General features: G+C 38.5%; 1 protein-coding gene across 4 annotated transcripts in view; it reads left to right on the top strand.

Moving 5' to 3' along the window:
- The window catches only part of LOC121886680 (protocadherin-15-like), a 154,988-nt gene that overhangs the window by 87,788 nt on the left and 43,590 nt on the right, over positions 1–23,610 (top strand). For all 4 annotated transcript variants that reach the window (XM_042396883.1, XM_042396882.1, XM_042396884.1 and 1 more), the window contains 3 exons: positions 15,787–15,896; positions 17,847–17,987; positions 23,284–23,411. In XM_042396883.1, the coding sequence (XP_042252817.1) occupies positions 15,787–15,896; positions 17,847–17,987; positions 23,284–23,411 (379 nt within the window). The remainder of the gene's footprint in view (positions 1–15,786; positions 15,897–17,846; positions 17,988–23,283; positions 23,412–23,610) is intronic.

Raw genomic sequence — 23,610 nt, 5'->3', positions numbered from 1 at the left:
AGATAAAAAGGATTTAAGACGTGTGAAGTTCTACATACAGTTCATGCACCAATAGAGGAAAATCTCCATTCAACCACGAAATTTCCTAACAACTTTTACTTTCAGTAACATTTTTTTTGGATGGGTCCCAACCGACCCAGCCACCCCTGCTGAGAAAACTCTACATTACAGTGATCCAGTGAAAGGTTGTCTATTGCTATTTTTAAGATACTAACAGAGGACAGGGAGTAAAATAAAAGTAAATTTTTCTATATTATATTTTTCTATAATATTTAATATATTACACACATATATTCAAGTTCTGTCAGGATATACACCTTTTACAGTTATGTATGAATTTAAATTTCATGACATAACAGTTTTGGTAGCTATAATTTTAAATCTTTTATATTTAGTATCTCCAAATTGCATTTTATAGAGATGGACACTTTTTCCATGACATGCATTACTAATTGCTAAAGCGTAAGAAACATAGTACAAAGCAGAAGGAATTAAACTTACTTTTCAAATGATTTTGGTTCTATATTTGTTCTTTATTCCAACCTGTTCTCACTCCCAACTCGTCAACATATGGACGATTGGTCAGGATCCCCTTGGCATCACTTTTTAACACACTGGGTGCCCCTTTAGAGTCATTTTTCAACATGCAAGGTAGTCCGATAGACTCCTATAGAATTCCCACAACATCTGAAATAGACGCCATGAGACCAATGATGTGTATATAATGTCTATGTAAGGTGAAAATTTTCCATATTCTGAGGTGGCAGGTAGGGTCAGTGGTATAAATAGATGGCAAAAAGTGGACTTTGATGTAGGACAGTGGTGTTCACTTCCTGTCTCCAACTGTGAGTCAGAGTGTTTTTAACAGCAGGTCATGGGTGTTTTTAACGGCAGGTCGTAAGTGTTTTTAACAGCGGGTCATGAGTGTTTTTAACTGTAGGTTTTAACCCAAACCATGGTTTTTCCCTGACCCTAACCAAGTTTGTTTTGTGCTTAAACCTAACCCATTGAAAAAAGGCCACAAAAGGGGTACTCTGTGCGTTAAAAAGTGATGCCAAGGGGATCCTGACCAGTTGTCCCTGTGTGACGAGTTTGGAGTGAGAATGTGTTATTTATTCACACACTGGGACTTGCACAGTGTGCCCTAAACAGTTTGATTCTTTGTTCCGACTCTGTGCTACAGCAAACTGAACTTAAAAGGAAATCTCTGAGCTTAAAGTGCTGACTTTCAGCTTTAGATCTGTTTTTGGATGTTCGTACGGTGAACAGTGTTTGACTTTTAGCCCTTTTTTACCCTCAGTGTTCCCCCATTCTTACTGCTAATGCATTTTTATGCCTCTGCACCAGCAATAGCTGTTAGGTTTCTGGGTTGTCCATCCATATGTACGTACGTATGTCTGTACATCCATACATCCATACGTCCGTCCCATTTGTGTGAAAGATATCTCAGGAATGCCTTAAGGGAATTTCTTTGAATTTGGCATAAATGTCTGCTTGGACTCAAGGATGAACTGATTAGAAATTGGTGGTCAATGGTCAAGGTCACTGTGACCTCACAAAACACATTTTTGGCCATAACTTAAGGTTTCACATACTAATTTTGACAAAGTTTCACACAAATGTGTAATAGGATAAGTGATGACATTTTATATCCAAAAGGTCAAAGGTCAACTTCACTGTGACATCAATTAAACGGCATAACTCAGGAACAGAGGGGGAGATTGTGACCATATAGACAGGTGTAAACTGCAACTTGACTGGTTGGTAGAGGCAAACAACTGCAATGTGGTATTTCTAGTTTCAACCTTTCCACACCACTATTTCCAAAATCATACTAGACATACTTTTTTTTAATTTAATTTTTAATATGCTCATGTATTAATATAAGACATAATATCACAAGCATTGTAGAATTATAGAAAAATAGAGATATCTAACATTTTCTTTATGTTGATCAGGATGGAACAAAGTTTGTGTTTGAGCCAGGTTTAAGTTGAATATGTCAGGAAATAGTGTCACACATATACAAAGACACACACTGGCCAGAAATACAAGCACACACACACTCGCAGTACTGCACAGAGACTGAGCACCAGTGAAGCGTGGCTTTGGCACTGTAACCTGCTGTTTGTGCATTTTCCCACTGTGGGTTTCTCATAACAATTAACAAGCCAAGGAGGAAGTTTGTTAAATCCTGAGCAGAGCCTGAGCAGAATTTCTCACCTGCTCTCCCTCCTTCTTCCTCCCTATCTCTCTGTTTCTCTCACTGTAGGAACATCCTCGCACCTGCAAAATTAGTATGCAGTCGGTATCACATACACATGAATAGTTATCAGCACCCAATGGCAATTATCAGCGTGAGGTTAAGTGAACAGAAAAAAAAGAGCCTTTTCAAAAATTGTTGAGATCTACAAACCCCTCCCACCACTCTCCTTGCTTCCGTATATGCCTGTGTGTGCATTAATGTGTGTTTTCCTTGTGTTTGCATCCTTGTGTGTAATTGTGTGTCTGTGAATTCAGGCGTAGGTTTCTCCCACATGCTGTCAAAATGCCCCATAGCCTGTTACTTTGTTAATTAATCTAATTAGAAAGTGGTGAGAGAGTTATGAGCCAAAACACTCCTAAACATCAAAGCTTTGTTATTAATAGAAAAAAATGTGTGATCAAAGATGGCAATATGTTGCTTTGTCTTGCATCATTACAAAGATAGAGATAATACACTACACCATGGCAGGAGGTTTAGATAAATCTGGCCGCATCTATTAGCTTCTTTGCACTGCTATATATTACAATAAATGCTCTGTTCAAGAATCACAGGCCACAAGCAGGAGGTCACAGGTTTTCTCCCTATCAGCCAGTTGGATAATAACAAACTCAGTGCTGCCAGTTTTCCCTTTGAAAGACATTAATGCCATTTGTTGCCCATTAAAGTACCTGATATAACAAGAAAATGTGTTTTTAATCAGCTCTTACAAGAAGATACAATTATGTGCTATGTGTTATTTCTGATAAACTGAAGCAGAGTTAACACATCATCCAAGGCCAAATCTTTTATCTTGCACTTAGAACAGATACAATAGTTGAGTCTGCTTTTCCTTGGCAACGCTTCTTCATAATGCACACAGCTGTGAAATACACACAATCGGGCTTTGTGTTGCTTTTGAAGATAATCAGTCAAATCTGATGAGATGAGTTTGAGATAGAAAATCTTCTTCCTAGTGATCTAATTTTAAAGAATGTTTTTAATTGTATGAAGCAAATGTAATTTGTTTTTCAGTATTTAGAGCAAAAAAAAAAAAAGAAATAAGAGTTTTGAACTGCCACATTAGTTTCTAGGTTGCTAGGATTTGCAATTTACATGATGCATTTGAGGCATTAAAAATACATTGATTTGTTATTGTGACACAGAGGACAACCTGAGATATCTAAACAGCTTTTCTGAAACTTGATAGCAGGATTGTTCCTTTTTCATGCTTTCAGTTACTGTGTGTCGGTTTGAATACATTTTTTTTTACATGTAATTTTCCAGACTAGTACAGTATTTGTCTTTGCACTTGTGTTTAAATTTGACTCCTCTTTTCACCTTTTGTTACTCCCTTCCTGTCTCCCTGTCGGTTTATAAAATCCACGCTCTGTTTCATTCACTGTAAGCTATCGTCTATCAAATTAAACGTCTTCTCTGCCAAAATTAATAAGGTCCCCAAGGCTTTTGAACATTTTAACTATGAGATAAACATGTCCCCCCACCAATGTATGCCAAAACAAGCACAGCCGATCTGTGGCTCTATAAATCTGGTATATGTCTAACCGATTCAGTTGAAGGTTACCTTGCTTCGTTGATGCACACAAACAGACAAGTGCACTGCTGGCAATGTTACGACTGTGACAACAAATGGCAAACAACCATGGTGGTGTTATTTATAAGATAGCTCACAGCTGGGAGGCAGCCAGAGAGGGGGGGGGGCATGGAAGAGAGACAGAGAGTGACGGTGGAGTGGGACACTGAAAAGAGAGCATGAGAAAGAACGACAGATGGAGGAAGATGTTGGGAGAGGATAGTGGGGGGAAGCAATTGAGAGAAGGTCGAGTGCGAGTGTCAGATAGAGAAAATTTTAAAAAAGTGGAGCGAGAAAGGAAACTTGACAAGAGGACGTGGGAGACTACCATAAAAGTTTGAGAAAGGCACATGAAAAAAAAAATAAGAGAGAAAACAAGAAATGGGGGCTGCTGGAGTACACCATGTCAAATAGACACTGAGGCTGATAAGACAGGCAGGAAGGCAGACACACATGTACACAGAGAGATCAACATACAAGCAGTAAAGTAGCAGATGAGCTGACAGGCTGATGGATTGAAGCAGATAGAAGCAAACAAGCAGACAAGCAGGAAAAGACTGAAATAAAGAAGTGTTGAGACACAGATGGACAAGAAGATACAGACACGTAGTCAGATTGATAGATAGGCAGACTGACACTAATTCCACCAGCTTGAAAGATAAACATGCTCATAGTCAGTAGTCAGTCAGGCAGATAGACATCTGTACACTCACTTACTGTAGATGTGAAGAGACGTGTGTTGCATGATTAGCCTTTCTGCTCTTTTTTTTTTTACTACCCTCCGCAATTGTTGAGACCTTTTGCTGTTTCCACTTGACTCTTCATCCTCACCATAACCCAGTAGCTTATTTATCAAACACATGTCTACAGGAAATATTATGAGTTCATTCCAGTCATTATAAACAAATGGGAAAAAAAGTCTGAATGCATAAACAAGAGCATAAAAAAATCAGGACATCAACATGGGTGATGGCTGCCTTAAGGCTTATGATCCAGTAGATATTCAGATAAACAACTCAACAGTTAAAGCTCATTTACATATAAATACTTCCTATTGCATAGCTAAATATAGGAACTAAATGAGGGACAATATTGGATAGTAGGTGGACTGCTCTCTTTTTGTCAAGATCAAAAGCTAAAGTGCAGTGTCTCACTCAAATAGGAGATTGTATCAGGTACATGCAACTGTTTTTGTAAGTTTTGCGTGACCTCAAACCAATTTCCAGTTTCCAAAAAGCAGTTTTAACTTTTAACAGGTTGATGCTGTTGTTGATGCTGACACCCAAATTACCAAACCAACAGAACAAAGAAAAAAGTTTAAATGGACTCCCCATAAAACCACAAATTCAGTTTCTTCAAACTGATAATCCTTTGCTGTCAATGTTACACAGTATATGTATGTTGTACTACCATCAAGTCCTTTGTTGCAGCTTGAAATTACCTGAATCTTTGCTTACTGAAAAACAGCCGCAGTGCAGTAAGAATGTGAACACAATTTGCTCAGGTTTATTCAAAATTTATTTTCCGCCATCACCCAGCAGAGCCTAAATATATCCATTATTTCCCAGATCCTTCACTAAGATGTGTTGTTTTGTCCCACTTGAGTGCACAGGGGTACTACTGCTGTCTACTGGGAATGTGCTGCCATAGATACTCATTCATTAATTTTTCTCATGTTTGTGAAGACATTTGTGAAATTGACCTTCCTTGCATTTTTACAAACCACATTTGAATTTCAGTCAATCAATGTTGCTCTGCTTCCCCCAGCATGAATAAACATATCTGGCATTGTTCACATGTGACACTTGGCTGAAAGAACGATGTCACACAACTCTAATGAGCACACTGACAGATTTCCATACACCCAGAGACACAGGCACATGTAGTAACAGGGATAATCAAAAGAAACGAACATACAAAGAAATCTAGCCCCAACAGAGTAAAATAAATAAAACAGTTCATGTATTATTTGACCTGGATCTAAAGGCCAGCCTCATTGCTGTTACGTGATTGGGTGAAATACTCTTGTCCACATGCGCTACAAAGGTGCCAGTATTACGAACCTGGTTGTACTACAAATATGCATTTGTGAACAATTCTGCATTATGGCATACTTATGTAAATGTGAGCCTTGAGGGGTAAAGTCCAACTGAAATCACATTTAATCATCCCTCTTTGCAATCAAAAATGTTTTTTAAATGCATTGTTAATAGTTTTGTATTATTAGAATGAAGAAAAAAAAGGCCTTTATAAAAATATCAGAAATGCTCCTTTTTGTCTCAGCCGGCTTGTGGGCATGTTGGAGGCTTGTTGGTTTGACATTAGCTGGCAGGCTGTGGAGACAAAGTAAACATGCTACTATAGCTACAAGTCATAGACAGACATGGTGCCGCTAACAGTAATTTTGAAGAGCAATGACCAAATCAGCATCTAACCAGACCGAAGTGACTTTTTTCTGTTGTGTTTACTGACGATAGCAGTGCACTTTTCCCAGTGAATGTTTGCTGGTTGTTCAGTGTGACCGTCTGCTCCGCCTATGATCGAACGCTACGTTAACGTTATTGCTTTATTCAAGATTTGATTTGCTTTACAAAGGGGCACAATCATCAAATCAAATAATTGAAAATAAAAAAAAGTTTCAGCTTTCTTTTTTCTCTGAGGAGAACACAGCACACTCAATTTACAGACCAGATAGTTATGCTGTTATAGACAAAAAAGGCAATTTAATTTTAGTTGGACTTTAATAATAGTCTTTCTTCTTATCAGAAAGCAGCTTATAATAACATAACAATCAAAAGCTCAAGAGAGATACAGTAAGGATAGAGCAGGCATTTGTGAAAAAAAAGTTGGCAGCTTGTAAATTAGTAATATTTTCTCCCTGGTCGGTTCTTTCTTAGTAGTTACTAAAAGATACTATAGTTCACATATCTACTGTAATAGAAACTACAACATCAGTGTTGACACTGAATGAGTTTCTCATTTAACCTATTAGTTTGTGGGCCGACTAACCTCAAGAAACACAGTATGTTTGTTTAGGTAAACTGTCTCATGTCAAGCAACATCCACAGTGATTTGGTGTAAAGATTAAAGGCTAAAGACAATTTACCTCCACACACTGTTTAATTCATACTGTAACATTACCATTCCACTGCAGTGCTTTTCAGGTGTTTAGCCTTGTTGTTACATATTTTAATCAATATGTTCTTATTCTTAAATGGACCTCAATGGTTCATTAGCAGATGTGGCTGCAACTGTCAAGCATCTAATAAGAAATGGGGACGGATAATGAATAGAGAGAAAGAGATTGATGGGGTGGTGTGAGGAGTCCGAGAGGGTAATCACAATAGACTGGTTTTGATTAAAGATAACAACAAGGAATATCATCACTATCTTCTGACATCTCTCCATTCTCTCTTCTCTTCTCTCTCTGTCACACACACACTCACAGATGGGAAATCATAGTAACACTTGCACTATACAAATGTTTCATTAAAACCACTCAGAATGCAAAATGACACACCAGAACTCACAGGTGCATAAATATGAAATGTTAAAAACACTGCAGTCTGTTTTTTGTTTTTTTGTTTTTTTTTATCCGTCATAAGCCTCAGAAGTGGACATGAAAGAACAATATACAAGGACATTTATAACATAAAAAAAACTTCCTCATTGTTTTCTAAATGTACAATACCAACAAAGACAACAGTAGCTTTCACTGTTACACATATTTATGTCATTTCTGAGAGTGTTTTCTGGTATTTTACAGCAGACTGAAAAGAGGCAGATCAGAAAGCACTTATATGAGTCATGTGAAAGATAACCAGTTATTTCATTTATAGTTTGGAGGACATCTTGTGCTGACTTATTTAAATGTATTTTACATATGCATATGTACAGCCAAGATTTTAAAATACTGTGGCTGGACGACCTTTATATTCTCCAGAATATCCTCTATACATGATTGTACCATACCATTTCATCGCACTGCATTTAGACAGTCAGCTTTCTCTGTGAAAACCACAACTTAGTGGAATGTCCTGCCTAATGATATGAAGAGCTGCAGTTCAATCAGTGCATTCAGAACAAGGTTGAAGAATCTGCTGAAGGCTGCTCAGCTCTGTGGCTACTGAGTCTGGATTTGATCTCATGGTCTTCTCAAATAATCTTGCTTTTGGTTTGACATGCTTGCATTGTTGATTTCTGGTAGACATTGTGGGTGTATGTGATGTGCTGTTGTGTGTGGCTTTGTATTTTGTGTAGTGTGTCCTGTGTGTTTTTTGCTTTGTACTGTTTGCTGTTGTATGTTTTAATTGTAAGGGACTGCAGATGAAAATTAGCTTGAAGCTAAATCTGGTACAGTGCATCATTTATGTTAAAAACTGCTCACTGTCCCAATAAATAAATACAATAGACACACACCTCTTTATTTTAAGGGTATTTTTGCATCTAAAAGATTATTGAACTGTTTCTACAAATTTTGTATTGCATCATTTTTACAGTCAGTTTTTCATTTTGTTTCTACTTAAAGCATGAAAAGTTTCATACTTTGTGATGATAAAACCATGGAAAACATGGAACTGTTGCACTTAAATATGAAGTCATGCTTGCATGCAGCTATATGTGAGCAAATAATACCATCAAATTATCTTTTAGAAAACTCCATATAGACACAAGCCTTATGTACCCACCCTTACACACACACACAAAAAAAAATGAAAACATTTTTAACATGCAGCTTTATAATTTTTCTGCAACTTGTGTGTGTGTACCTGTGTGCATGAAGATATTCCTCATGTTGTGGGGATATAAATCTGTTTACTGCAATCACATTGAGGGAACGCTCCTCCCTTTTGGAGACAAAAGGCAAGTCTCTAACATAAATTATTAAATTTTAGGGTGCAGACTTGGTTTAAGATTACAGTAATGGTTAGGGTAATTAATGCAAGTCAATTTAATGTCCTCTGAAGTGATGGAAACACAAGCGTGTGTGTGTGTGTGTGGTTCTGTGAGCTTGTGTGTCTATCAGATCAGTAGAAAAGAAGGCGGTATCTCTCTACAGACACACACCCATGCATATACATATTTTTACAGTGATGATGTGTATACATTTTACCTCTTTTACATCATTTAAACTCAAACACACACATCTACACTAACATATTTTTAGTCATCATTCTTTTCTTCATATCACCTTCTCTCTGATTCCCTTCTTTTGTCAAAAGCGCTTGTATATATTGTTGTTTCTCTTTCTCGCCCCCACTGTCCTGCTCTGTCTCATATATGTTCTATGTATTAGTACTTCAACAATGCCCCACTCAAGGTCAGACTGAGCGATACTAAGCCGCGTGACTGTCAGTTGACAATTACGACAACACTGTAAAGGGAAAGGTGAGAAGAGGGCGAGGGAGAAAAATGCTGAGACACTGCTGCTGACAGGACACAGAAAAGAGAGAATCAGTTCAAGAGAGCTGAGCTGAGTCAGAAAGAGCTGTAAAAACCAGAGAGAGAGAGTGATTGACAGAGAGAAAGAGTGACAAAAATGGAGAGGTTATGTGTGAACAAATATGGTGGAATGAAGAGAGGTAGGAAAGAGAGATGTGGGATTGGAGAGAGGGAAGGTGCCAGAGGGTCAAGAAAATGAATTTTGATCATTCAGACAGTACTGAGCAGAAATAAGAAACAAAGAAAAACTAATACAGCATTTGATCTAAAGCCCAATACACTAATGTTATCAACACTCCAAAAGTAACAGTATGAAAAACCCAACTCTAAAGTGTAAAACCACACAACATGCCTTATCAGAAAAACTGTTTGGATTTCAGTCAGCATGTCTCCACAAGCTTAAAATTGTGGAGGGACATGTGAACTGAAAATTTAAGCCTCCCGGAGCTGAAAAATGGACACAGCAGGGGAAGAAGTAACCTCCAGAACTCCAAGCATCCTGTAAAGGTCATTACTGCGGGCAGTTAAGACCCTCACTTAACAGCAACCTAAGGAAAAATCCTACGGTCAATTAGCAAACCTCTGGAAAGACAAAGGAGAGGCCCAGAGAAAACTGTGGCAAAAGTAGAAAGGTGTGATGTAGCAGTCAGTGTTGGCAGCTCAGACCGCTGCTGGATGTTCAAAATAGTCCAACTTTGAGCAAAAGAGTGCAGTGTTATTGGAAATTGGATACTAGACTTGAAAGGTCCAACCTACTGTAGATGACATCAAAGTATTTGGAGAGAGAGGAGAATTAGTCTTCGGACAGTATATGTATTATCCTCCCATATTGTTTACAGATGAGCAAAGTTGGAGGCCAATTTACCAAAGAAAAGGATACAGTAATGGTACAACAAGATACTCGCATTAAGTTGATCCATAACTTTAACTCATGTCAACTTGTTGCTGTTAATGATCAACCAACAAGGGCTCGTTTTGCTGATCAAGTGGTTCCACAGTTGTTGTTTTTGGTTTCCCCTGGCATTAGCTAGCTAGTAGACTACTTAGCTATTATGAGTTGAAAGTTGTGTAGCATGCTAGTGCCAGGCAGAGGCTGTATGTATTGAGTCCAATTTTACCCCCAATCAATTGCCTCCAACTAAATTTAGTCCTGCTGAGTTTCCACCAGAATATTCTTTGATGTTCAGATTGAGGAGGAGGACGCCTGATTAATCACCCAAACAATCAATAACAACAATTTGGTGGTTGGATGATCGGATTGATTTCTGGATTCAGAAAATAGTTTGCTGTCTTGCAGTTTGAGCAGTTCCTCGATCTAATCTCCAACATGGCTGCTGACAAAAAGCAAAACTGTGGTGAGCTTGTTGTAATGTTTTTGGAGTAGCATTTTACATGTTGTGGTTAACTGTAGTCCTGACTGAGACTGTGCTATGATAGAAATAGAACTGACCTTCCCTGAAACACAGACCGGCCATATTGTCCACATCCTCCCAGCCATCTGCTGTGAATATTTTTTTTTCTCCTTTTTTTCTGTTCATAATAGAATTGCACAAATGAACCTTGGTTTACTCTTTTTTTGCAAACATTTTGAAGTACATGGCCCTCTTGTTTTGAATAAAACAAATTGAATTGTGAATGGACAAAACCAGTTGGGGATTCAAGACCTGTTGATAAGAGCTTCTAATGTTGGCTAATAAGATTTAACTACTTGAGTTTGCCTTGCTTTCTTCCAGGCAAGGCCTTCCACACTGAGTATAGTATGCCACAGAGCAGATCAAACATGGCTGTCATACGCAAAAAGAAAAATCTTTGTGAAAGAGGCATTGCCAGAGCTCGACAGAACCAAAGCACTGCTCAGCACAGAGGATATTGTAGTTTGTTGTGGACAAAGCGACACAGGGAAAGGAGCTTGAAAGAAGTGACAGATCCTGAATTGCAGCAGGGAGAGAGAGAAATGAAAAGCAGCAGTGTGAAGAGGGACAGAAAGAATAATGACAAGAGGAGGAAGATGATGTATCATAAAGAAACAGGGGCTGAAAGAGACAGGCTAAAAAGAGGAAAACATAATGAGTGAGACAAACGAATGACAGTGGCTATGAGAGAAAGACCCACAGAGAGGAGGGTATCATTGCCAACATCTATCACGATCCTCATTATTCTGTCTGTCCCTTAACGCTGCTGTAACACTGAACACTCTCACAGCTCTGTTCAGGTTTATGTCCTGTAGCCTACATTCAGACTGAATATGTGGATCTGGTGTGTGTGCGAGTGTGTGTTATTCATCACATTGTGGGGACATAAATCTCAAAATTCAGTTGCCACAAGGTTAATTTTTAATTTTAGAGTAAGACTTGGTTTTAGGGTTAATATGAGAATTAATGCAACATCACGGTTAGAGTAAGCCTTAAGGGAGTGATTGAAAGTCAATACAATGTCCTCACAAACAGAGCAGTGCATGTTTTGTGTGTGTGTGCGTGTGAATCTGTTGTTATCAGTATCAGCCCAGCTTGCTGTAGTCAGGACAGCAATGATTAGAGAGCTCAGGAGGGGAGACACTGGCTTGATAATGAGGTGTGTGTGTGTAGGTGTGTGACGCTTATCTGTACTATGATATACACTAAACATGTGCTTGGGGTCTTGTGTGTGTTAATCTCTATGGTTGTAAATGTGTTTTAACCCGTTCACAAGTAATGTGTATGTGGCTGTGTATGATTGTGTGTGTGTGTGTGTGCACATAGTCCAGTGTGTCAGCTTGTGCGTGTGTGTGTGTGTGTGTGTGTGAGTGAGTGGGCATCCTCTCCATTGTGCTCTTTCATCCCTGTCAAGTAGCCATTGTGGCTAAAGAGAGAGCGAGAAGGGGGGGGGAAGGGGGGGGGGGGGGGAATGGATAACAATTGTAGCTGAAGTCTGCTGGGATGTTGGCTGGAAGCAGGTGTCTGGGGGAAAGAGAGGGAGAGAGAAAGATGGAGAAGAGGAAAGATTGGAATGCAGACGGGCAAGTAAAGACGGGAATGAATGGAGTGAGAGGATTAGAAAGAGAGAGGAATATGTGGTGTAAGAAAAGCGTGAAGAGCGAAATGAGAGTTGAAGGATAAAATAATTTCATGTTTTTATGATGTTGCACCCACTAGAGAACAATCCCAAATGTATTGATGGATTTTATATGTTCTGGAGCTGCAGGTGCTAAACTACATCCCTACAGACTTGGTGTTTTTCATTTTCTGTTATAAAAGTACATGAATGTGAATGATCTTCCTTTCATTCCTGTGTATCGGTGTGTGTTTTTTATACAATGTGTAAGATAATTTTTTTGTCCACAGAGTTGCGTGTGGTGCAGGTGAAATCCTAATCTTCTGTTTCATCGGCTAAGAGCAATGGTTTAATTTTCAACTTTATTGTCCCACCAGACAAGGCTGTCCTTCATCTCCTGTATGATTTATTTTAGCCTTAGAGCTGTCAGTATGTGTCATCAGTGAGGAGAGGGATATTACAGGGGTCTTAGTAGATTATCATGATTTGAAATTAAGTATGTACACAGATGACATTTTGTTGACTCTGTCCGGTCCATCAATCTCCACACCAAAGGAAATTATCAAATTAAATAACACACTGTTTGGCTCTTTGCTGATCACAAACATTTTAGGAGCGTTGTGGTGGTCAAAGGGGTCGCTGACTATGTAATCACAACATCCTCGGTTGGAGTCCAGCCAGAGATCTTTGTTTCCTCCTTTCTATCTCCTCTCATTTCCTGTTAATTCTCTACTGTATGTTATCTAATAAAGGCATAAAATACCCCCAAAATATATACTGTACAGTAGATAAAATAAGTGTTGTCCACTGAAGACATTTTGACGTCACAGTAGGAAAAGTGCAGGTGTAGATAAGTCCTGGTATTTTTCATGCTTTCATACTGGGACATCTGAATAAAATGAAGCCATCGTGAATGTTATTGGTAACACCTGTGCTTTACTACTATGACAAATGAAAATGTCTGGTGTTAAAGAGGTCTATTTTAAGTATAAGTAAGTATAATAAGTATTTACCTCAACTGCTGCAATTTAAACATCTTTAAATTGCAATTCAATTATACTCGTTTAATCAATCAATTTAAATCAACATTAATTCAATAAATGTCAAGCTTTTTACGCATTTGCTTGTAGGAGTGTTTGGGTAGAGCAGGTGGTTAGAGAAGCAATTGACTGAGGTGAAAGTTAACATCTACACAAACACTCACACACTCACTCGTGCTCCCCAACAGCCCCATTTATCATGTTGTGATTACTTGATAGGTTAGCCAGTTGGTAGCCCATGTTATAATGTTTAGCCAGCTGTGACAGTTGGCCTAATGACTGGACTGGGTTTATTTAATGGAGTGAAATCTGCTGGAAATTTAAGAGGTGCCAGATTCTAAGAAAATCTGTCAGGGTTGTAAGCAGGCAAAACTGTCCACCACATGCACTGAGAGGCAGGTTCACGAAAACAAGAGCTTGCCTGGTTTCTCTTTGAAAGCTGTTGATGATTTAATTTCACTGCTTGGCTAAGGCCACTAATAGGGTCAGATACCCTGTTCCAACAGGACTGGATCAGACCAAATATTATCCAGACGAGATGTACTCTGACTGAGGACAATGAGGTTTCATATGTTTTAGCCCATTAACTGATGTCATGTATGGTTTATATTACTAGTAAGGGCTGAGACAATTAGTCAGTAATTATTATTCATCCACTAGTTGATTAATGAAAATTAATTGCCAACTATTTTTTATAATCAATCATCAATTTAAAGTTTTTTAATCAGGCACAAGTGCTAAACACTGTTTCTAGTTTGTCACATGCAAGGGTTATCTGCTTTAATATCATAGTAAATTGTCTTTTTTTTCATTGTTGGTTTGACAAAATGCTGCTTGAAGATATCACATTGGGCTCTGGGAAATTGTGACAGGCTATTTTTCACTTTTTTCTGGCATTTCATAATTGACTTGCAGTCCTAATTATTACCAGCCATTTTACAAAGCATACACTTAATTTATTAAATGATTTTGTACCTTCCAGCCAGCCACTGGACTCAATTGAATAGAATTTCTGAATTATACTCATTGCCTTTATTTTTGTGTCCAACTTAATTTATCAGCACTTGGTAGTAGGGAGCAGAGGCTTCTTTCAACTGCTTTGACCGCTTTGACTGTTGTAAGGTTAGACTGACATCCAGCATCCAACAGTTGATACTTAGCTGCTAAATAGTGTTGCATAGATGATCTATGCCATCCGGAAATCCAAAGCAGACGACAACAAATGCATGTTGTGACAAAGATGAAGTTCAATTTGTTCAATACATGCTTTTAAAAAAGTTGTTGTTTAGCAGTTTGCTCTCAATTTATCTCTGAACACAGTTTTCAAGAACAACTTTTCAAGTTCTTACTAATCCACACTCAAACCAATAAACTAAACTCTAAACTAATAAATGCCTATGTGAACATTGTGAATATGTGCATTGCACAGGTTAATATTTAAAGTTACTGCACATGCGCACACACACACACACACACACACACACAACATTACTATTTTGAAAAGAGGACAGCTATAAGGATGCACTCACAAATGGTTGTTAAAGCTCAAAAACAGGTGGAAGCTAACCCCCACAATTAGTGAAATAGCAGAACAAAACATAATTTGTTCTGCACTCAGAGAGCATTGCGTTAGCTCATACTGGGAAACATCGCTGAAGAACTACATTGCTTGACAGAAGAATGATAATACATCAAGACAAACTGCTCAGTCAGCAGCTAAACCTAATGTTAGCAATTGTTAGCCTCGGACAGCCACTCAGTAAGGGGAAATGCACACATAATTTTTATTTAACCAAGCCAACAACAATACTTTCAAACACGGACACCTTTTCAATTTTGCTATAAGATTTACCTGCAGGTCGACCTGTGGTATACTTCCAATACAAGGCAGTCTCGATGCCTTGTATTCTGAAAATATCCCATATTTTTTACGTTGTTTATTATATACAGATTAGCAGTGACACACACACACACACTGTTCAATGTAACATCAGCACAAGCAATCAGAACACAAATACCCACTGCACTTACATGAGGAAAACCAGCTATTTGACTTTTTTTCTTCTTCCTTAAAACAAATCATTTTTAAAATATTTGTACGAAATGGTTCATAAAGACCTACTATTTGTGCTTTGCCGAATACCGTATTCAGATTTGGCTCCACTCGTAGTTCCTACTATTGCTTTACCTTATTAGTAGCTTTCTAAGTGTATACACTGCCTGCATGTACTTCATCTTTTGGGGTAAAGCCAAAGTACAGAGAGCTGTCAGCATGAAGGAGGAAAAAAATTGGACGTGCTTGACAGGTTTACAGTAACTCTCAGTTGATTTTTAACTTTCCAAATCGCAGTTGGCCCTCAAGAGGAAGTAGGCCCAAATCTAAATATACATATTTAATTTTCTTATCAGTAAATATTGATTGACTGAACTGTTCCCAGGTTTCCACCAGTGAGCGAGGAAACTGCCGTTGGAACCCCTGTGGGAGTCATCATGGCAGCTGCTGTCAATCAAACTATCGTGTACTCCATCGTCGAAGGCAACGAGGGAGGTGAGTATACTCAGAGCTGTTTATACGCAGAGAGTTTGCCTGTTGCGGGTTTCAGTTGTTGACTTGGCTGCCTTCACTACCTGCATGTGACCACTGATAAAGTAGCTGGTGAGTTCATGACATAAATTTATGTACAGGAGTTATTAGCTTATTAGCAGTTATGAGGAAACAGAGCAACAGACAACATATATGGTGCAACCAATAAAAAATCTTTATCATTTTCTACAAATTACAAAATAAAAACCTTCTCTTCATTGATGGGGGCTGACTCACACACAATGAAAGTGTAAGTATCTAGTAACCAATTTACCTTTAACCACTTCAGACATCTTGGATGGAACAGCATATCTAATTGATCAAAAGAGCCAAGTGTGCAAGAAACCATGAAGCATTAAAGACAGATTGAAATTTGATCTCTCAAACCACCATGTAAGATGGATTGGGAGGTAGTTTGAGATGTACCCTAGCCTGCTTTTGAAAAGGTGTAAATGGATCCGTCTCTCTAAGACCCATAAATAATCTTTTCTCCTCCCAAGTGTAACTAAGTTACACAGTAAGCAGTGTGTGGAAGTAGCCACTGTGGCTGCCAAAGTAACTAGCAGGCTTTTTTGCTGTCTTGTTAAAGCATCAGGAAGAAAGCAGTTTGAGGGATTTCAGTTCATACAGTCATACAGAAGGCATAAGGTGAAGTTGTACCATTACCTGATCCTGGATCAGTGAAACTGCTGAAGTATCTGTATGGGTATGAGAGACAGTGAGCAGAAGTTTAGTCTCGCTTGTAATCCATCCATGTGAGTCATTCATACATTTATTTTAAGCTCCCCTCCAGACATCTTTTAAGATATAAAAATATTCTACTTTGAATAATAATTTGTGTTTGATATGGTTTTTCCACAAAAAGAAAATCAAATACCTAGTTAGAAATTCTTAAAATTACATCTGCTCCTTCTCCCTCATTGAAAAATCCATAAATATGCAAATATTTTTCCATTCAAAAGTTTAACTGAAGGACACGGGATGTCTCCTACTTCACTGCAAAGTCCACTCTCAGTGTATGTGCACTGGATGGCACTTGTGTAAGTTGCATACTAGACCACAATTGGTCAGTAGATGCCTTGTCCTTATTAAATGTGATGATTGACATTTGACCACAGTGTATTTATTTGGATCCACTCCACTTCATTTTATTAACAGTATGTACCTTGCTAAGTATACATCTGTTCTGGAATTATTATTTGATGGGTGGGTTAGGGATCCTTCTTTATTTTTTTTTGTTTGTCCCGATTGTTTAATATTATTGTTCTGGTTTTTGCTTGTTTAGTTTTTCTTTTTTTCTTTTTCTCCTCATCATGGTTTTAAATGGTGAAAATTACATGAAAGAAATCTCATTTTTGGACACCCGTGCTGTCTACACTGGACATGTAATTTCTCATCCGATAAGCAGATCTTTGCAAAAAAATAAACTAAAAAGGTTACTCTTCCTCTGGTGTTTCTTACCAGTAACCAAATCAGATTTGTGATCTGGCTAATAGAGGTGCATATATGTGGGTAAGTGTAAAAGAAAGTGTATTTAATTGCCTCTGAATTTCATCAAAATATGAGACACTTGAACTGACAAGTGTAAATGGAGCCTAGGAGTACAAGGCTTCCATTTAGGTAGCTTGTTTTCTCTCTGTCATTTCGTAATTAATCAATGTTCAAATTACCTCCTGGTTTAACTCGCTCTGTCAACAGCTCAGAAGACACGACCTTCTTTTCATTACTAAGTACTATCAGACTGTTCACTCACCATCGCACTGCTCTACACGAGTATAAAAAAAAGACTCTATTCATCTGTGTCCTTTTTTGACCTTTCTCCACTATCTTTTGCTCTCTGTTTCTTTCATCCTACCTCGCCCACTCTCTCTGACTCTTTATTCCCTGTCTCTTTCTGCCTCCTGTTCTCTCCAGGTTCATTTGCATTAAATGAAACAACAGGAGTGATTTCCACCGCCAAGCCACTGGACTACGAGACAAATTCCAGCTATGTTCTGAAGGTAGAAGCAGACTCCATGAGAGTGGTGTCCTCCAACCTCCGAGCTCCCTCCAAAAGTGAGTGCCTTGTTTAAGCAATAAGCCACAAGAAGCCGTGGTTTACAGTGATTTTAGAACAGCTCCATTCTGCATCATGCCTAACAACACCCCTTAGCTGTTCTAAAATCACTGTAAACCGTGGCCTCTTGTGGCTTATTGCATTTATAAAACAGTTACTACATATACCTGGCAAGGTTTCATAAAATAAACACACAGCAACAAAAAAATACATGAATTTATTGATAACAAATAATCATTCTTCTCCCAAGCAATGTAGTTCTTCAGTGACATTTAACAGAATGGCTGCCAAGCAACACACAGACAGTGGAAAGCATGCTAATCAGGCTAGTCAAGCATGCTTAAAGATCAGGGTGATTGTTAACATTTATCTGGATATCACCATTAATTGTGCAATTGTTGAAGTAGTGTTCAATTATGTAAGCGTTCCTCTTTGCTGGTACAGGGGTGTTTGACTCTGACTCTGGCGTTTTAATTGCAAAGTGCCAGAAGCAAGGATATTGCTCCAGCACCTTCTCTCGTTGTAGGTAGGGCACCAGTAAGATTGCAGAGACAATTCACAGTTATGCGCCATCACAGACATGATTTCTCTTGCCTTTAGGCTAGTATCAGAGAGTTTTTGTACGGTGGTGTTTCGCAAACAGTGGTTGGTGTAGATTGTCTCGGTGCCGGCTGCTTTACACATCTGTGGCAACATGGGAGCCAAGGAAGTTCACTCCCATGGGCTCTCTAGTATACCTAACATTAAGAGAAAGAAAAAAAAAATTCTAATCATGTTGCAGTTACACTATAACCACATATGTATCTACCATCTGCAACTATTATGCTCATTTTCCCCAAGCTGTGGTCGCTTGCCAACAATATCATTTTTGTTACAGTGTAGCTTGGTTACTTGGCAAGTAACCTGGCCATAGCTAGAGAAAAGTGAGTATAATAGGCTACAAATAAAAACACGCGATCTAGCTAAAGTTACATTGTTAATTTATCATAGATCATTGGTCTAGTTTGTACACTTTGGGTGGACATAAAAGGCCGGTGGATTGGGCGGCAGCAACAAGAGGTATTTCTCCAACAAAGCGACAGGACACAGAGGGTTTCCTGGCTGCTCAAACATAAACCCCTGTAGGCTCTCTTTGTTTATTTTTCCGGCATCTTTGTGGTTTTTTGTGTATTCACTGCGTATTTCTGGCCATTCTTGTCCTGGCAGATGATAAATGATTCAGGCTTCAGTTGGCGGTTGCCCTCTTTACCTCTCCATCCCATATGCAGCTGCACATCCAACCAGACTTTGTTGACAAGATCCTCAGGTGTGTTTGGATTCAGTGGCTTAGAGTGTTTGATTTTCTGAAAATCTGCCTCTGGTAACGCTTGATGGTGGGATGTTTTGTTGTGTCCTTCTCTGCAAAGTTTTTTCACGACTCCAATGAAAACTTTGTTGTGATAAACTCAGAATCTTTCAACAGACACTAGCATCAGCTGATCGGTGGATCATTGATGTACCAGTTAAATCCCACGTGTAGGCCAACATAACTGCTGAAACCATCGGGTTCAACCTTTCCTGTTTTTCACAGTGGTGTAGAACTGACAGAGAGCCTGGTTTAGCTCCATTTGGGTGATTGTTATAAAATCACTAGCCAGATCTTTCTCAGCACACCAGGTCTGAAAAAAGCGAACGGTCCACATAGTCTTTTTAACGGTCCTGGCTTCGTTCCTTGACTTTTCCAGCTCTTCAATTTCTCTCATTAATTTCAGCATGTCTCCTTTCTTTTTTTTATCTTCCTCCTCTCTTTCCACCACTCATCCATGCTTAACCCATCCAGTAAATCAAAATTCATAAGTAAATCTGACATTTTGAAGCAAATTGTATAGGTATCTAATTGGCGCAGTAATTTGTAATGCAGTCACAGGTGTGAGCATCTTACAATGGCTTCGAACGCGGCTCAGCCAATCATAATCAAGGACCGGAACTATCCGTTTTATAATTATGAACTCTTCCCCCTTTCAGGCTGGGCTCAGATTACAGGACTAACTTTTGACATCGGATTGCATCACCAAACACTTCATAGATTTTCTTCCCTCTAATTATGCTCCCACACACTTCTGGAGTAAAAAAAAGAGAATGTATTACACACTATGTGATATTGTTAAGATAATATTGCTTCAGGCTTTAGCTTTCTCTCTTTTGCACATTCTCTCTCTCTCTCTCTCTCTCTCTCTCTCTGTCTCTGTAGCGCTCTCTAGTTTTACCTTGCACAGGTTCTCTCTTCTCTTTGTCTATACAGTTATGTCTTGGAGACATGTCAAATTGGGACTTGGTTGTCGTTATTACCTTTCAAGAACCTCCCCTCTCTTGTGGCTGTCTATCAAACCCAAAGCTTACACCAGCTTGTTGTCTGCACTGTGGCTGTTTCAAAAATGTTTGCTTTTCCCTTCCTGCAAGATGTTTCACACTGGTTATCTCCTATCAGGCCTGGACAGTGAACTGCAGTCCAGCATTTCACTGTCAAATATTTTAAACATGTTTGAGAGGATCCAAGTGGATGAGCAGTATGGAAGAATGTAAAGATCTGTAAAAAAAAAAAAAAAAACCTTTTTCAGATATTCTGTCCCAAATATTGCACATAGTGATCAGTTCAGTGCAAATCTGTGTTAATGTGTGCTGAACCAGCTGTAATCTGAGCACCGCCTCACTGTCATTCAGCCTCTCTTCTTCATTTTTTTCTCTTTTTGTTTTTTTATTTATTCATTGGATTTGATTTTTTTTTCAATTTTCATCCTCATTTTAATCCATCCAAAAATTAATTTTCCTTTAATTGCACAGGGGACGAAAGACCAAAACAAGTTTTAATGATTTTAATTGAAATTATAAATAAAGTGAAAATTCACTCTAACTCTTTCCCCTCTGTCTTCCTTTCTCTCTGCCTTTTTCTGTCTCTCTATCTGTTGGTATTGCTCTCTTTCTCTTTGTTCCTTTCAAAGCATATCTGCATTCTTCTTAATGGATGCTCAGCTCTCCGGGTTTTCCCCTTTCTTCTTTAATTATGGTGTTTACCGCATGCTGTTCTCATTTCATTCAAACTATTTGAATTTACGCATTCTGCAGGGATTAAAACTACAAATCATTGTAGTCATTAGCAAATCTCCTCCAATTCTTTTTTGGTACGCATTTTAATCAGGGAACAAATCAATAGGATTCTAACAATGTGTTAATCCGGTTTTCTAACTCAAGTGAAGGTTGGAATCGTAAATAGACATTTTGGTGTGGTGTGTCCAGGATGGCTGTTGCAGATAAGCAGATTAATGTTTGCATCTGCTTGTTTGTTTTGCGTTTTTCTTTTTTTCCTGCCAATTTTTTGTTTTTTTGGGGTTTTTTTTATGTGATTCTTTTTTTCTTTTGTCTTTCTTGAAGTAAAGCTCAAGCAGTTTACCATCTTGGGATTTGTTCTTTCTTTTTGACATATGATTCACCCTTTTTACACGGTTTGGTTGATGTACTGTGTTGCAGTTGTACGTGGGTGTGATTCAGAACTTCCTGGTTTTGGACAGATAAGAACGCTCTCTGTAGTGAGTCATTACAGTGAATGTCAGGGGCTCACTGGCAGAATGTTTTGTCTTACACTAAATATGAAGCTTGATTAAATTACAGTAATATGTAATATTATTTTTGGCCATTTAAAATATACTTTCCCATTCAGTTTGTGTCCAATTGTACATTAACACATGAATTGATTTGAATCTTGGCACTAACATAATTTTGAAAACTTTGAAAAGCCTTGATGTCCACAGAAACCCCAATAGTCTTGAACAGTAAAGTTTTGTGATGCATATGTCTCCAAAATTTATCAACAGACATGCATTTGATCAAGTGGTTAAGAGCTCAGGGTCAATAGACAGTCTCACAGCAGATGTTCAGAGTTTGTGAACACCTTCCGTCAGCTCTGGGACTGGAGATAACAATCATTCAGTCATTATTTACTAAAACGTTCCACCTTTTGGATCACTATTTAAACCCTTACAGCTTGTCTACACAAGAGGTGTTTCAGACACGTTTTTCAGTTGTCCGTCTCACACGAGTGTGACAGCAGAACAGATACGTGTCTATTTTAATCAATACAACTGTCTACACAGGCATCAGCTTGTGTATCGGCTCTAGTTTCGCTCACCCTTCACACACTTAACCCTAACCTCAAGCATATGTTTATACTTCAAGTCTATTTTTTTCTGTTTTACATGCATAATTACAGTGATTGTGTATTGGGCTCAGAGCGCAGCCAAAACACGGGTGATCTACACTCAATACTGTGGCTGAACGCATCATGTGTAGACACTGGAGGAGGACTGGATCTGCTACTGCTGCTCTAACATGTGGCTTTCACTAGTTAGCCTGTGAAGACACTGTGTTAAATATATCATTTGCTTACTGCATTAATTCTGTGCAAGATTTTTAAAAATGTGAATCACGTAGTGGAACTGGGTTGTAATTCACAAATATATTCAGATTCTCCACAAGGGGAAGCTACGATATGTATCATATCGTATCGTATCGTATCGCCGTGCATCCCCCGGGGAGAAACTGAGTGCCACCAAACAAATAGGATAAACATCTGGTACGACAGTGAACAACATGTAACAATAAACAACAGGTACAATAAACAGGTAAAAATAAACAACAGGTAAAAAGGCAATCACATCTCAAGGCAGTACAATATAGGAGGAGAGCACAGCACCATAATAAATAAATAATGTAAACAAACATCAGATGCCACCCTGCACCACCTATAGAAAAGGAAACCAATGGAATTAGCAGCTGTTGTCACCTATAGGCACAGAAAGTTATAACTGCTGAAACTGTAACACTTTTGTCACCTGCAGGCAACACTCTCATAATGTTCATTGCCAGCGGGTAGAAAAAGTTTTGAATTCACAGAGGCTGTTATTTTCCCTGCCCTGGCATATCTACGTGCTGCTGTTCTTGATGATGGGTGATGCAGGTTGAACTGGAACCGCACCTGTTGATTTGAAACTGCTGGATACTACTGGCTTATTTTGGTTATGAGTTCTTTGAATCAGTGATGTTGTGTGTTGTTAATTCATTTCATTTTCCTTGTTTATTTTATATTTGTGGTTTGTTCCTTTACTTTAAAACACACTTTATGTTTCCATTTCAGTTCATACAACTGAAATTGGAATTCTTGCGGCAATTCATCAAGCAGCTAATTGTTTTATTTTGTGTGTCCAAAAGTGTATCCTAAATGTGTACCTGGTGTGTGTGTGTGTGTGTGTGTGTGTCTCCTAGCTAACACAGCCAAAGTGGTGATTGATGTCCAGGATGAGAATGACCACCCACCAGTTTTCAGCAGACCTCTTTACATTGGAGGGGTTGCAGAAGATGCCAAAACTTTCACCTCTGTCCTGCAAGTACAGGTACAAATACAAACACACATACACGCAAATGTACCTAAACAAATTCATTTAGTACAGAATGTGGATGAAATACCAGGCACAGCTGACAATATATTGTAGTTACTGCTAATTCCTTGCAGTAAATCCAACCTTTGTTCATATTGTTGTGTGGATTATATTTGTATTTTAAGATGTTTCTTTTATTTATGTTGCATAAGAA

Source organism: Thunnus maccoyii, chromosome 20 (assembly GCF_910596095.1).
Source record: "Thunnus maccoyii chromosome 20, fThuMac1.1, whole genome shotgun sequence".
NCBI lineage: Eukaryota > Metazoa > Chordata > Actinopteri > Scombriformes > Scombridae > Thunnus > Thunnus maccoyii.
This window is presented reverse-complemented; position numbering and strand designations above follow the sequence as displayed.